At 40.4% G+C, this 14,011-nt stretch overlaps 1 protein-coding gene across 1 annotated transcript in view; it reads left to right on the top strand.

The window, feature by feature from the left end:
- LOC126457476 (39S ribosomal protein L18, mitochondrial) overlaps positions 1-13,793 on the top strand; it is a 38,667-nt gene extending 24,874 nt beyond the window's left edge. The window contains exon 5 of the mRNA XM_050093770.1: positions 9,651-13,793. Coding sequence (XP_049949727.1) covers positions 9,651-9,773 — 123 coding nt within the window. The 3' untranslated portion in view covers positions 9,774-13,793. The remainder of the gene's footprint in view (positions 1-9,650) is intronic.
- The last annotated feature ends 218 nt before the right edge of the window (positions 13,794-14,011 follow it).

The raw sequence follows: 14,011 nt of genomic DNA, 5'->3' as shown, positions 1-14,011 counted from the left end.
CAAAAGCTAGTAAATACTTTATTCTGTTACGTGTGTCAATGACCCACACTTCAGTCTGCTACAGATGAATAATTCATTTTTTGTCTTCTGACTCATAGAGAAATATCCTAAATGAAAAAATAATGATAGGAAGAAAAAATGAGAGCAAATAACAAAATTAATAATGTCTCCTAGAAGAAGGTGTAATTGGTGAATGACGAACACTAACTTCACGTAACGAATTTTTATTCAGCACTTGATGAACATACAGGAGCACGGAGTGAACTACCTCTGGCCAGAACACATACAGTATATATAGAGCTACAGAACATTCCAGTACAGTGATTCATGACATTTGTGGATACTTCTAGAATGTACTCGAACCGAATACAGAAATTAAAATTGTACAGTCCATGTGAATTTTGAACTCACGATCCTCCGTGCAACAGTTTAGTAACATAACCACTACACCACAGTGCTACTCAGCTTCTTCTGCAACATTGCTCCCTCCTTAAGAGAACAGTATGTCGTTGTTACGTCCTCCTAGTCCGGGAATGAGTCTCCTAGTCCGGGAATGAGTCATCGGTCCTGCATACTCCAACTCCTGATGACTGATTCTCACTCTGGTGGTGATCATCTTAGAACTTCTTTTGCCGCTATTCTTTTCGTCACCTTTCCACTTGTTGCCTGTCGCTGAAGCTTCAAATTCACCCTGGGTTGCAGGATCCTTATAGGGCTTCATTCAAAGGATGTGGACCGTATCTCTGATATTTCGTCACCTTGTGTTTGGGGTAGAAATCTTCAACTTCATAAGTAATATCAGACACCTTCATTTGACACAAGGTGTCCAATTATTTTGATTTCTTTTGCTCCAAAGAGACACTTGAGAACGGCCCTCAGTCTTTTGTTATGTGCATCAAATGCTTCTGAGAACACTATAATGTCATCTAAATAACAAAGACATATTGTCCACTTCAGGTGCCTTAGAAGATTGTCCATCACCCATTCAGAAGTTGCTGGTGCATAAACCAAACGGCATTACCTTAAACTCATACAGGCCCTCAGGGTTAGCGAATGCAGTTTTCTCATGATAAGCGTCATCTACTTCGATTTGCCAATATCTCGAGTACATGTCCATGGTTGAGAAAAACTTAGCCCCCTTCAGACAATCTAGTGTATAGTCAATTCATGGAAGAGGGTAAACATCCCTTTTAGTTACCTTATTAAGCTTCCTGTAATCAACACAAAAGCGCCAACTGCCATCCTTCTTCCTGACGAGGACCACTGTTGACAACCATGGGCTCTGCGAAGGCTGAATGATGTCATTCTTCATCATTTTCTCTACTGCTTCGCGAATTATTTGACATTCCATTGCTGACATACGGTATGCTCTCTGGCTTATTGGTTGATGGTCTCCAGTGCTAATCTGGTGCTTCACCATCGATTTGTCTAATTTTCTCTTCACCTGTGGATTGAAGCATTCAGAGAGCTCTTGAAGAAGGGCAATTAGCTTCTTCTGTTTTTCCTTAGTGAGATCTGGTGATAGTCGAGCTAAAAGATCTTGTCTCATAATGGTAGCACTAATATCGCCCACAGACTTGGCATAGGAGGTTTCTATGACACTCAGCTGTTCTTCAATTAACGGCTCAGCATTTGCTACGCACATGCGTCTTGGAAGGATCTGTGGTTCTCAGTGACAGTTAACTATCCACAATTCACCGAATCCGTTCTTAAACAAGATGACAGAGGCTGGGATGCCCAAGTTATTCTTCAGTGGTATGCTTCTCTTATATTCCACTACAAGATCCGTGGGTTGATGCAAGGCATGACATGTGACAGTTACCTTTCTAGCACTGACTGCAGGAATGATCACTTCATCCAGCACACAGTCTCCACACACTTGGATGTGCATCTTCCTGTCCATAGTATCTCATCTCGTCTAGCATACTCTTCGAATGACCACAATCTATAATTGCCTGACAAGATTTCAAAAAGTACCATCCAAGAATGACGTCATGACTACACTCTTGTGAGACGATGAATTTTAAGGGCTGTGTCTCGCCACTTATACCCACACGAATGGTACATCTTCCTGTATGTATTTCCCATTACCCACTTTTAGCAGAGGTGTATTGTTGTCAATGAGTACGGTTTTCTGCAACTGGTGACGGTACTTCTCCAAAATGACTGAATATGATGCTCCAGAGTCCACAAGAGCTTGGGCTGGTCGGCCATCCATGAAGATATCGACGTAGTTTCTTTTCATTTTTGTAATGATCGACGGCGGAGGATTTTTCTCTTTGGCTTCCTCACCTCCAAGGAAGGTCACATCGTTCAGTTTTCCAGGTTGCGGTAGCTAGGTGATTGGCTGGAGCTTCTAATCAGCGATGGAGACCTTGATTGGTGTGTTGGGAAATGTCCTCTCCAGCAGCTAGCTTGCAGCGATGATGACCTACATCGTCCTGCACCTACGTCTTCTTGTTCATCATTGTCGTCCCGGAGTTAGTGTCGACTAACATTGGTCTGTTGTCTGCTGGCATGGGTGTCATCAAATATCCGCCGCCTTTCTCGACAATAGCGCACCACATGCCCCGGTCATCCCCAGTGGAAACATACTGGTTGGTTATCCTGGGTCCTCCAGACATCACTGTTCCTTGGTGCCCAAACAGGTTCCTCATGCGGCATTGTAGGGACATAACTCCGCCTGGGTCTCGACTTTTTCACCATTTAAAAGGGAAATGAAGGATGAGAGATTGGGTTCAGCATCTGTTCTACTTCCTCCCTTATGACCTCTTGAAGGATCTCGATTTTTTGCTCCATCACAGACATCGATACGATGTTTGGAAGCCGTTCAAACTCCTTGCGTGTAATTCTTTTTTGATGCGTTGTCTTGATATACTGGCAGTATTTTATGAAGTTGTCTGCTGTCGAAACCTCCTTCAGGAGTAGGGCGTGATACATGTCCTCAGCAACACCCTTCATGAGATGTGCAACCTTATCTTCCTCCTTCATTCTAGGATCCACTATTTTACACAGCTCCAAGACATCTTGAATGTAGGATGCTGTAGTTTCTCCTGGACGCTGTGCTCTGCATTTTAACTTATCTTCTGCCTTCGTTTCTGTCATTGTGTGCTGCCGAAATACTTGTGCAGCTCTGCCTGGAATACTTCCCAGCTTGTGAACTTCTCCTCATTGTTCTCATACCATTGCTTGGCAGTGCCCTCCAAGTAGAAAAATACATTAGCCAAACACACAGTGTCATCCCATTTGTTAAATTTGATGATATGCTCATATTCATTCAGCCGCTTGTTTGGATCTTGCCACCATCACCAGAGAACCAGGAAGGATGTCTCATGCAGTGGCACACAGTTCCTGTCATCGTAACATCATCTACTTCTTCTCTCTCCGATGGATTGCGATCTGTTGAATATGGCTCAAACTCGGGTTTCTCGCCACATAAACTGCGGCTCTGTCGTGGCCTGATGGGAGCCACTGTGTTGTCAATAATGTGCGCTATCACGAGTTCCAATACCCAGTGCCTCCACCAGAATAATGTCATGTAGAAGAAGGTGTAATTAGATAAATGATGAACGCTAACTTCACTTAATAAAGGTTTATTCAGCACTTGCACATACTAGAGCGCGAAGTGAGTGGCCTCTGGCCAGAACACATACAATATATATACAGCTACATAACATTCCAATACAGTGATTCTTGACATTTTTGGATACTTCTAGAATGTATTCAACCCGAATATAGAAATTAAAATTGTACAGTCCATGTGAGTATTGAACTCACAACCCTCCATGCAACAGTTTAGTATCATAACAACTATGCCACAATGCTACTCAGTTTCTTCTGAAACAATATGATGATTAAAATGATACAGTGGAGGATTAGAAGTTTAAAAAATACATGTGAGCCCATCAGGATTTGTGGACTGTGTGTACATTACATTTAAATCAGGTAAATGAATAAAAATAATGAAGTCCTTTCTATAAAGATTTAAAAATAAAAATTTAATAATACCTGAGGAGACTCTAACCCCAAACTTTCACCCTCTCGCATCTTAACCACTATGCTATGCTGCTGAATTGGGTAGTACTACAATTTTTAAGGAGATAGAGCTAAACTCAGTTTAGATGATTACTCACAAATGACATCCCAGCTGGATGAATGGCTGCAGGGTGTCATACTTGTGGCCCTAACCTAACCACCACACACATAGAGGTGACAATAGTCATGGGATACCTCCCAATGTCATGTTGGATCTCCTTTTGCTAAGCATTGTGCAGTAACTTGATGTTGCATGAACTCAACAAGTTGTTGGAAGTCCCCTGCAGAAATATTGAGCCATGCTGCCTCTATAGCCATCCATAATTGCAAAAGTGTTGCTGGTGCAGGATTTTGTGCACAAACTGACCTCACAATCATGTCCCATAAATGTTCAATGGGAATCACGTCGGGCAATATGGTTGGCCAAATTATTCGCTCGAATTGACCAGAATGTTTTTCAAACTAATCATGAACAGCTATGGCCCAGTGACATTGTGCATAGTTGTTTGGGAACCTGAAGTTCGTGAATGGCTGCAAATGGTCTCCAGGTAGGCATAGGTAACCACTTCCAGTCAATGTTAGGTTCAGTTGAACAAGAGGACCCAGTCCATTCCATGTAAACGCAGCCCACACCATTATGAATCCATTACCAGCTTACACAGTGCCTTGTTGATAACTTGTGTCCGTGGCTTCGTGTGGTCTGTGCCAAACTCGAACCCTACCATCGATCTCACCAACTGAAATTGGGACTCACATGAATGGATCACAGTTTTTTAGTCGTCTAGGGTCCAACCAATATGGTCACAAGCCCAGGAGAGACTGCAGGCAATGTCATGCTGTTAGCAAAGGTACTTGCATGAGTTGCATTTTGCCATAGCCCATTAATGTGAAATTTCTCCATGCTGACCTAATGGATATGTTTGTCGTAGATCTCACATTGATTTCTGCTGTTATTTCATCCAGTGTTGCTTGTCTGTTAGTACTGACAACTCTGTGCAAACACTGCTGCTGTTGGTTAAGTGAAGGCAGTTGGCCATTGCATTGTCTGTGGTGGGAGATAATGCTTGAAATTTGGTATTCTAGGTATATTCTTAACACAGTGGATCTCAGAATATTGAATTCCATCACAGTTTCCGAAATGGAATGTCCTGTGCATCTAGCTTCAACTATCATTCCAAATTCAGAGTCTGTTGATTCCTGGCATGCAGCCATAATCACGTTTGAAAGCTCTTCACATGAATCACCAGAGCACAAATGAAGGCTCCGCCAGTGTACTTCCCTCTTATACCTGATACTACCACCATCTGTATATGTGCATATCACTATCCCATGACCATCGTAACACCATTGTGCTGTAGTGTGCAAATTAATTGGGACAAAATGGTTAAAATTCAGTGGCACACATTTGTACCGTTGTATAATACAATTAGTAACTTACCAAATATTAATACCTAATGTGCCCTCCTTTAGCTTTAACCAGCCTGTGAACACATTTTGGCATAGATTTGACCATTTGGAGGAAACCATACTTTTATCACATTTACTAACATACATTCTTTTGTTGAACAGTCCATTTTACCAAGACTACTTTTCACAATACTTCATAAATTCTCGATGTGATTTAAGTCTGTTTATTTACCAGCTCATCAAAGCAAGTTAATGATATTTTCTTTCATGAAAGTCTGAACTGCTGTGGAATTGTGAATAGGGCCAGTTCATGTTGAAATGTTTCTCCACCTTCTGCGAAGGTCTGCAAATATAGCACAATCCTGTGCCAAAGGATTTCCGTTATTAGGTTGAATTCATCATGCTGCCAACTTGAACTAGTGCCCTGTCCAGTTGCTGTGAAGAAATCCCAAAACATATTTTTGAGAGGGTAATTTACTGCCTGTCCAAGATGCTCAGCTCTCACAGCCTCATGGGTGCTTGATTTGATAACCATTGCTCTGTAACCTTGAACAATAAAGTGTGACTCTTCTCTGAAAATTACACATTTCTGGTCATTGGAGATCCAAGATTTATGTATTTTGGCCCATATCATCTGTTTTTTCTTCATGACGGATGTTACTTCTTTACTGGCTATTGTGCTTCCACCCTCAATCAGAAGGCCTGTGCCATGCCATTGAAGAGTCAGTTTCAACCCCAGTAGCCAGTGAATCTCACAGAAGGTCCTTACGTGTCTTGTGAAGATGAATTCTACTGTCTCCAAGTAAAGTTTCGTCAGTTTTATGGGTGGGTGGTTTCCCCCCCCCCCCCCCCCCCCCCCTCCCCCCTGCCCCCCCTCCCCCCACTTCTGCCTTTTCTCTTTGGAGACAATGAGGAAGTATCATTGTATGGCCTAATAAGTCTTGAAACACTACATTTTCCCACACCAACAACAGAGGTAATATCTTCTATAGTCATAGCTGTGTATTCATGAAAAGCAACTATTTTGCCCACTTTTTAGGTAAATGTCCATTGTAACACAAACATAATGTTTTCCTGTTGAGAACACAGACATAGCAATTGCTGTTGCCACACATGCAAGCACTCAGCTGAACTCAAGAGGACCTGATATTGTTGTTCATAGTCGAGGCAGTAGTAGTCTGCCAAGAGTCCAACAGTTGGGCAGATAAAGTCGGTTACAGCTAACCAACTTCAATTCCTTGTAAAATGAGCTTGCCCCACTTAATTTGCACATTATGCAGATGGTTTGATAAAGTCTGTCTCACTCCTGAGTATCTCCCTTTCTTTGAATGCGTGGTATGGGAAGTATAGACTGTGAAGAAAGAAAGGAATTTTTTAGCTATTTTGGAGAACTTTGTTGTCTTTACTGATTGGTGAGACTTTTCAAATTAAAGGTTTTAGTGCCATTCATACATTCTCTTCATGACAGTTCATTTGAACCTCAGTGTTTGATGATACCCGGTTGTGCCCCACAGTGGCTCCTGTTTGTACTGGGAGGTACTGACCACACAATGTCTGTGACTGCCTTGTGATCCTCAATGTACTCTCGTTTAAACTGCAACATTTTCAGAAACATGGTTAATTATCCGTCTGCTCCCTACTTACATGTGACTCTACAAGCCCTCCATGTTCAGTTCATGGGTGATGGATATGAAGATAGGTCATCAGTATCTCTCTATACATACAGTACCTTAATTTTTCCATCTTTGCACTGATGGTTATTACACAAGATATGAGTTGGAGGAAGCAATATGTATCTTGTCTATTGTTGTAAGAGAGCTTACTGAATTTTGAGAGTGAAAACCTCGGTAGCACACAGTATCTTTGTGGGAGTGTCTTTCATTGAATTTTGTTGTGCATTTGTCTGATCACTGAGTGAAAAAAGTGTGTCACTCGTCTTTGTCTCCTCCATTAATCGAACTTGGTAAGCATCTCATACTTTCCAACTGTACTTAAGAATTAGTCAAAAGATGGTTAAGTGATCTTCGTGGGTGGACTACAGTTTCTTAGAATTCTTCTTATAATTCTCACTACACCCTCCCCATGACTTACTTATGGTCATGTTGGTTAGATATCCCAACATATCTGATGATTGTGGCTTCCTGTGAAAGTTCAGTGACTGTATAGTCAAGCAGTGTCAGGTCTTTTCACCTATTTATGTGCATCACATTATATTTGTTTGTAAAAATAAAATATTATAGATAAGTCTATTCACTGACTGGTAGCAGAACACACAAATAAAAGACTGTTGTAATTTGCAAGTTTTCGGAGCCAGTGTCTCCTTCTTCAGGCAGAAGGGTTGAAGGGGAAGGAAGAAGGGAAGGAAAAGGACTGGAGAGGTCTAGGAAAAGGAGTAGATTTTGGGAAAGTCACCCAGAACCGTGGATCAGGGGAGACTTACTATATGGGACGAGAAGGAAAGGCTGATTGTGGGGAACTGCATTGGACGAGATTTGAAAACCGGAGAGCTTAAAGGTGAAAGACAGGGTAATATGCAAGACAGAGATTACTACTGAAACATCATGCATGAGTTAAAGAGAATGAAAAGCTAAGTGCAGTGTATGTAACAGAGGTGGGAGGTGGTGCCATGAAAAATAGATAGGAAAGACAATGAAAGATGTAGAAAACTAAAATGGAATGAAGTAAAGAGTAGTTACAATGAAGAAATGCTGAGATGCAATAAATTAACGTAAATAAGGCCAGGTGGGTGGTGAGAAGCCAGTGAGTTGCCAGTATAAACCCTTTGCCTATGCCCAGTCTTCCTAATTGATAATTTGGTGGTAGTCTTGCCGATGTAGAAGGCCGAACAGTGTTTACATAATAGCTGGTATATGAAATGTGTCATTTCACAGGTGGCTCTCCCTTTGATAGTATATGTTTCACTATTATATGTGGTGGTAGGCACGTGCAAAGGGAAGTCTTGCAGTGGGGACAGTTACTGGGGTAGGACCCATAGGGTAGAGATATGGGTGCAGAGGGAGCATAGGGTCTGACAAGAATATTGAGATTGGGAAAGCTATTCTAGGTATGGTGGGCAAAAATTTCAGACAGATTGGATCTCATTTACGGACATACAAACAGATCAGGGGTACGACCACGGGAACCAGGACGGCTTCTTCCTATGCCAGCCTTTTCATACCTAGAATAGCTTTCCATCACACTCCCAATCTCCACAAAATTCTTATCAGACCCTATGCTCCCTCTGCACCCATCTTCCTACCCTATGGCTCTTACTCCTGTACTGTCCTTGCTGCAAGACTTGCCCTATGCACCCACCTGACACCACCTATAATAACCTTGTAACTGGCAAAACATATACTATCAAAGGGAGATCCACCTGCAAAATGACATACGTCATATACCTGCTATTATGTAAACACTGTTCGGCCTTCTACATCGGCTTGACTACCACCAAATTATAAATTGGGATGAATTGAAATAGGCAGAGGGTGTATACTGGCAACTCGCAATATCGTGTTGCAGAGCATGCTCTACAACATGACATTCATGACCTCGGCACCTGTTTCATCCCACGCACCATTTGGATTCTTCCCTCAGACACCAGTTTCTCAGAACTCTGCAGGTGGGAACTAGCACTACAACACGACCTCAGTTCTCACCACCCACTTGGCCTTAATTTACATTAATTTATTGCATCTCAGCATTTCTTTATTGTAACTACTCTTCACTTCACTCCATTTTAGTTTTCTACATCTTTCATTGTCTTTCCTATCTATTTCTCACGGCCCCCCTCCCACGTCTGTTACATATAATGCACTTAGCTTTTCATTCTTTTTAACTCATGCACGATGATTAAGTAGTAATCTCTGCCTTGCATATTACCCTGTCTTCCACCTTTAAGCTCTTAGGTTTTCAAATCTTGTCCAATGCGGTCCCCAACAATCAGTCTTTTCTTCTCATCCCGTATAGTAAGTCTCCCCTGACCCACGGTTCTGGGTGACTTTCCCAAAATCTACCCATTTTCCAAGACCTCTCCAGTCCTTTTCCTTCACCCTTCTTCCTTTCCCTTCAATCCTTCTGCCTGAAGAAGGAGCCACTGGCTCTGAAAGCTTGCAAATTTTTAATCCATCCAATTAAATTATTTTGTCAATAATCGTTTGTTTTCATTGTTACATTTTATTGTAAGAGTGATTAATTTTTCTCTGTAGGTTGCAGCTTTCGTTGGCGCCCTGGAAGCAGCAGGAATTTCTCTGGCTGAACCAAAAAGGTTTTTTGCCCCTCGACCTTGGGACATGCACAGGAAAGAAAAGCCATGGGAAGTAACTGAATAGTTTGCACATGCCATTTGGTGTATATTTTGCAATCTATTGTGACAGAGACAAAATCTCAAAACTGCTATTGAATGTCACGTTGTGAAAATAGTGGATTAAGTGTGCTGGCATTTCAGATGATGTTTTGACATGTGTAAATATGGGTTTGGTAATCATATCATCAAGCAGTGCATAAAGTTGTGATAAAAGATATTGTTGTAGTGTGATTAAAAATAAAAGTATGAAAATATACAATTGTTTGTTGTTGGGGTTTGGTAATTTTAATCTATGGAGTAATTTTGTTTGATGTTGGAAATTATTTGAAAGATCTAAACTGCTCAGTATTTGTGCAGTTACATGGTGAAATAATGACTTTATTGAAAAGAAATCTGTAGAATTTATCATTCCTCTTTTCATAATCTAATTTAATTTCTTGTGTTTAGAACCTACCAATAAGAATAACAGAGGAAAAAAGCAGTTAAGTCTCTTAGAAATGACTGTGTCGTTCTTCATTCTGTCATCTCATCCCACAACATTTCTTCAAGACAGTTACTTGACCCTTTCAGGTGCTTAACACTGCTCTTGCCAGTGACAGATGTGCTAACTATGCATTCAACAGAGGTCTCAGGAAAGGCTAAAGTGTAAAAACTCTTATGCTTGTGGATACGTTGGGAACAAAATGTGTCACAGTGTTAGTGTGTGAGTGTGGGGGGTTGCACTTGCACTATGTGCCTCGTCTTTCTGCCACATGAAATGTACACCTCGACCAATTCCTCCATTTATATCATCCAGCACAACGGTCAGTGATGAAGTCATTTTAAGCTCAATCTCTTATTCTGATGTGCCTTGGAAACAGAACAGAGAATATTTTGTACACTTTTATGTCCCTTATGTATATTTGATATTGAACTCTGTTCACAAAATTTCACCATTTCTGACATTCATAACAGCTACATTTTCAGAGCATTATTTCTCACCCATTATTTTGCATGTTCAATTTGGTGTGACTGAAACATCCAGTAAATCCTGCAAATTGCTATTGCTGTTGCCATTGCCATGTGTTCAGAATTGTGTGTTGAGACTTACATCCAGCTTGTACATAAACAAGATTATTTTTCACCTGATTGTTTTATTTTCCATTATTTTTGAATATTCAATTTGACCAATGTGAAGTCGTTGCAAGAATAATTGACTAGTGTTTTAGATAGCCAAATAGAAATTTTCGATCTTCTCCAGGTTTGTGTGTCAGCGGTCAGCATGGTGCTTGTTTGACAGCTAGGAGTTAAAGAAAGACATTTGTGAAATATTCATTGCTAAATTTCTATCTTTCATTGCACATTAGTGGAATCTTCTCCAGCGATGCTCCACTTCACTGTGTCTCAGCCTTCGCAATCAGTGTCAACATAGGCAGCACCTAAGACAGCAGATCAGAGGCAAGTTTGTTTGTAGTAGGACCTACTTCCAGATAAAAGTACTTTGTGAAGAGGGTTATGGTTTGTCTTCTTTCCTGAATCGTTGTATTTTCAAATAATGGGTCTAGAGCCTTATCATGAATGTACTTGATTGAAATGCAATTGTGGTTACATTTTCTTCACTGTCATTTCCTAGCACGTATTACTGATGAATTTGATTTATTTCCTTCTGAAGACAATCAAATTCTGAAGATACAGAAACCTGTGGTTTCTGTGATGAAGTAAGTGTTCTACCCTGATGAGATCCTGTAAACTCTCTTCACACTTTTCAGTATCCTGTGTAACAAGAGAATTACCCAGTAGATGTTGTGAACCTTATTTTCCTGCCAACAGCAATATTCTGTAATGAATGCCAGATCAGGTGTGTAAAGCCATTGAGGATATGAAGAAAGGAAAGATACCAGGAGATGAGGTGCTTCAGTAAAAATGGTTAATGCTGGATGCAAAGTAGTAAAACAAATTAAAAAAAAAAAAAACTTGCAAAATGGTTACATGTGCTTGCAGAAGATGTTCCAGTGTAAAGTCAAATGCCGGAATGCCAATAGCGAATGTTATAGCATAGAGAGCTGTGAAGAAGACGTCAGATAGTTGCATGTAGACCGACCCCTCTCTACAATGACAACCCAATGACAGTGCCCTCCGCATGAAGAGGACATAAGCACCGCGCCTCCTGGCTGCAGCCCAGTTGAAGACTAGCAGTTCTGCAACTTCCACAGCGGCATCAAGAATAGGCACTTGTGTAGCAGTGACTTAGGAACTGTATTACTTCTCTTGTATTACAAATTGTATATACTGAAGGGATTTTTTCTTTGTCTGTCACCCTTTGTACGTGACATGTCTGTATCTCACAAAGTTAAGTATGAGATAATTTCAGAAAATCAGGAGAATGCTGTAATTCTTCTACTTCACAAAAAACAAATTTGAACTTTTGTAAGATTACTGCCTTTAAAGTCCTTCACACAGTGTTTTCTGTGCAATTAAGTTGAAGAATAAATAGATACGGTCAGTGTTTTAATGGCAATCATTGAATGTTTGATTTTGATTTTCATGCTAAGACGTATAGTGTGTCCCAGGAAAAATAATAATATTCAGGGATGTGACAGGTATGCTAATTTGAAACAAAAAGCTTCACATGGGCATATGCCCCATTTTGAATGATTTCTGAGATAGAACACATTTAATGTGCTTTTTTGTATGGGTTAGTGGTGCACATATTTGTCTTATCCATCCCATCTCTTTGGCATTTTGTTCTAGTCGAATCTACCTCGCTGCTTTTGGCCTATTTGCCCAGATGTCTTTATGGTGTTACAATGGCCTGTTGAATACACAGTTGTCCACGTGTGTCATGAGTGAAGTAGTGCAAGTGCAAGTATATCAGAGAGAAGCAAGTTGAACTGTGTTTGCAGTTGTATTGGATAGAATGTCGCACACCTGCACCAATGAAGAATATGCAGGTATGGTGTGTGTTTATGGCTTCTGCGATAATAGTGCTGCTGCTGCTGAAGAATATTGATGGCAGTTTCCAACACATTGAATTCCTGATCATAGATAGTGTACCAGAGTTTTCTGAACATTGTGTGAAACACAATTCCCATTTTTCTTCTGAATGTGTAGTTCAAGAATCTTTGCAGGAACAGCAACACATTGTTGAAATTGTGGAGTGTAGTCCTATGACCAGCACACATTGACTTTTTGCATGTATCAGTGTCCCACATAGCGAACACTATGTGTGAAAAACTTGTACCCATTTCACGTACGGCATGTCCACAGTCTTCACATTGGTGTCAATGCCACATGACTTGAATTTTTTCACTGGTTAAATGACAATAGTCATTAGGATCCTTTAATACCATACGTTCACACTGTATGGAATCAGAAACACACATAATAATTGTCAGTGGTTGCAGTAAAATCCACTTGCTTCCGTGGAAACCAATTTCAGAGATTGTTTTTTGAACGATGTTTGATGCGGCATGATGAATAACATGGCGATTGGTCCAGTCATTTTAGAACACTTTTTTTGAAGACTTTGAAGATATTCCTCTGCCGCACAGACTGCGATGTACTTCCAGCATGACGGAGCTCCTCCACATTTTGTCAGATATTGGAAGGAACATTTCAACCACACTTACCCTAATTACTAGATTGGTCATAGTAGTACAATTAACTGGCCGCCAATGCCAAAGATACACCATTACATTTTGCTTTATGGAGCTGGTTTAAGTCTGAGGTGTACAAACAAAAGGTGAATATGTGTATTTTTTTCGCGTCATGCACACTCCTGTCCTCCTCAGTGAACCTACAGAGGCACTCTGGTAAGCAACACAACATATTCTCTGAAGAGTGTACAAATGCACTGAAGATGAGAGTGGGATATTCGAAAGTTTATTGTGAACCTTACAATAACTGTAATGTTACATGTACGATAATGCATTGAGCAGAATGTATTACAAATGTGTATATTTCAATTGATATTTTGTGAAACACTTGTAGTTAAATAATAGTTGTACATGTAGAAATCTGACAATGTTATGGATAACACAGAAAATAAATAACAGTGTATGTTAAATGTGTTGTGTCTTGGAAACTATTCGGAATAGGGCATGTATCCATATGAACGTTTTTTACTTCAACTCATGATTCATGTCATATCACTGAATAATGACCATGCCATAGAATATGCTAACATCTGCATCTATATAAATAAAATGTAAATTTTCCTTTGCTCAAAATCTTAAATCTACAAAAGTTCTTCAGCAATGACTTCAGTTGTTATCTTAAATTTTG

The sequence above is a fragment of the Schistocerca serialis genome, chromosome 2, assembly GCF_023864345.2.
Source record: "Schistocerca serialis cubense isolate TAMUIC-IGC-003099 chromosome 2, iqSchSeri2.2, whole genome shotgun sequence".
In the NCBI taxonomy this organism is placed as follows: Eukaryota; Metazoa; Arthropoda; class Insecta; order Orthoptera; family Acrididae; genus Schistocerca; species Schistocerca serialis.
Note: the sequence above shows the minus strand (reverse complement) of the source record. Positions and strands in the feature narration are given on the sequence as shown.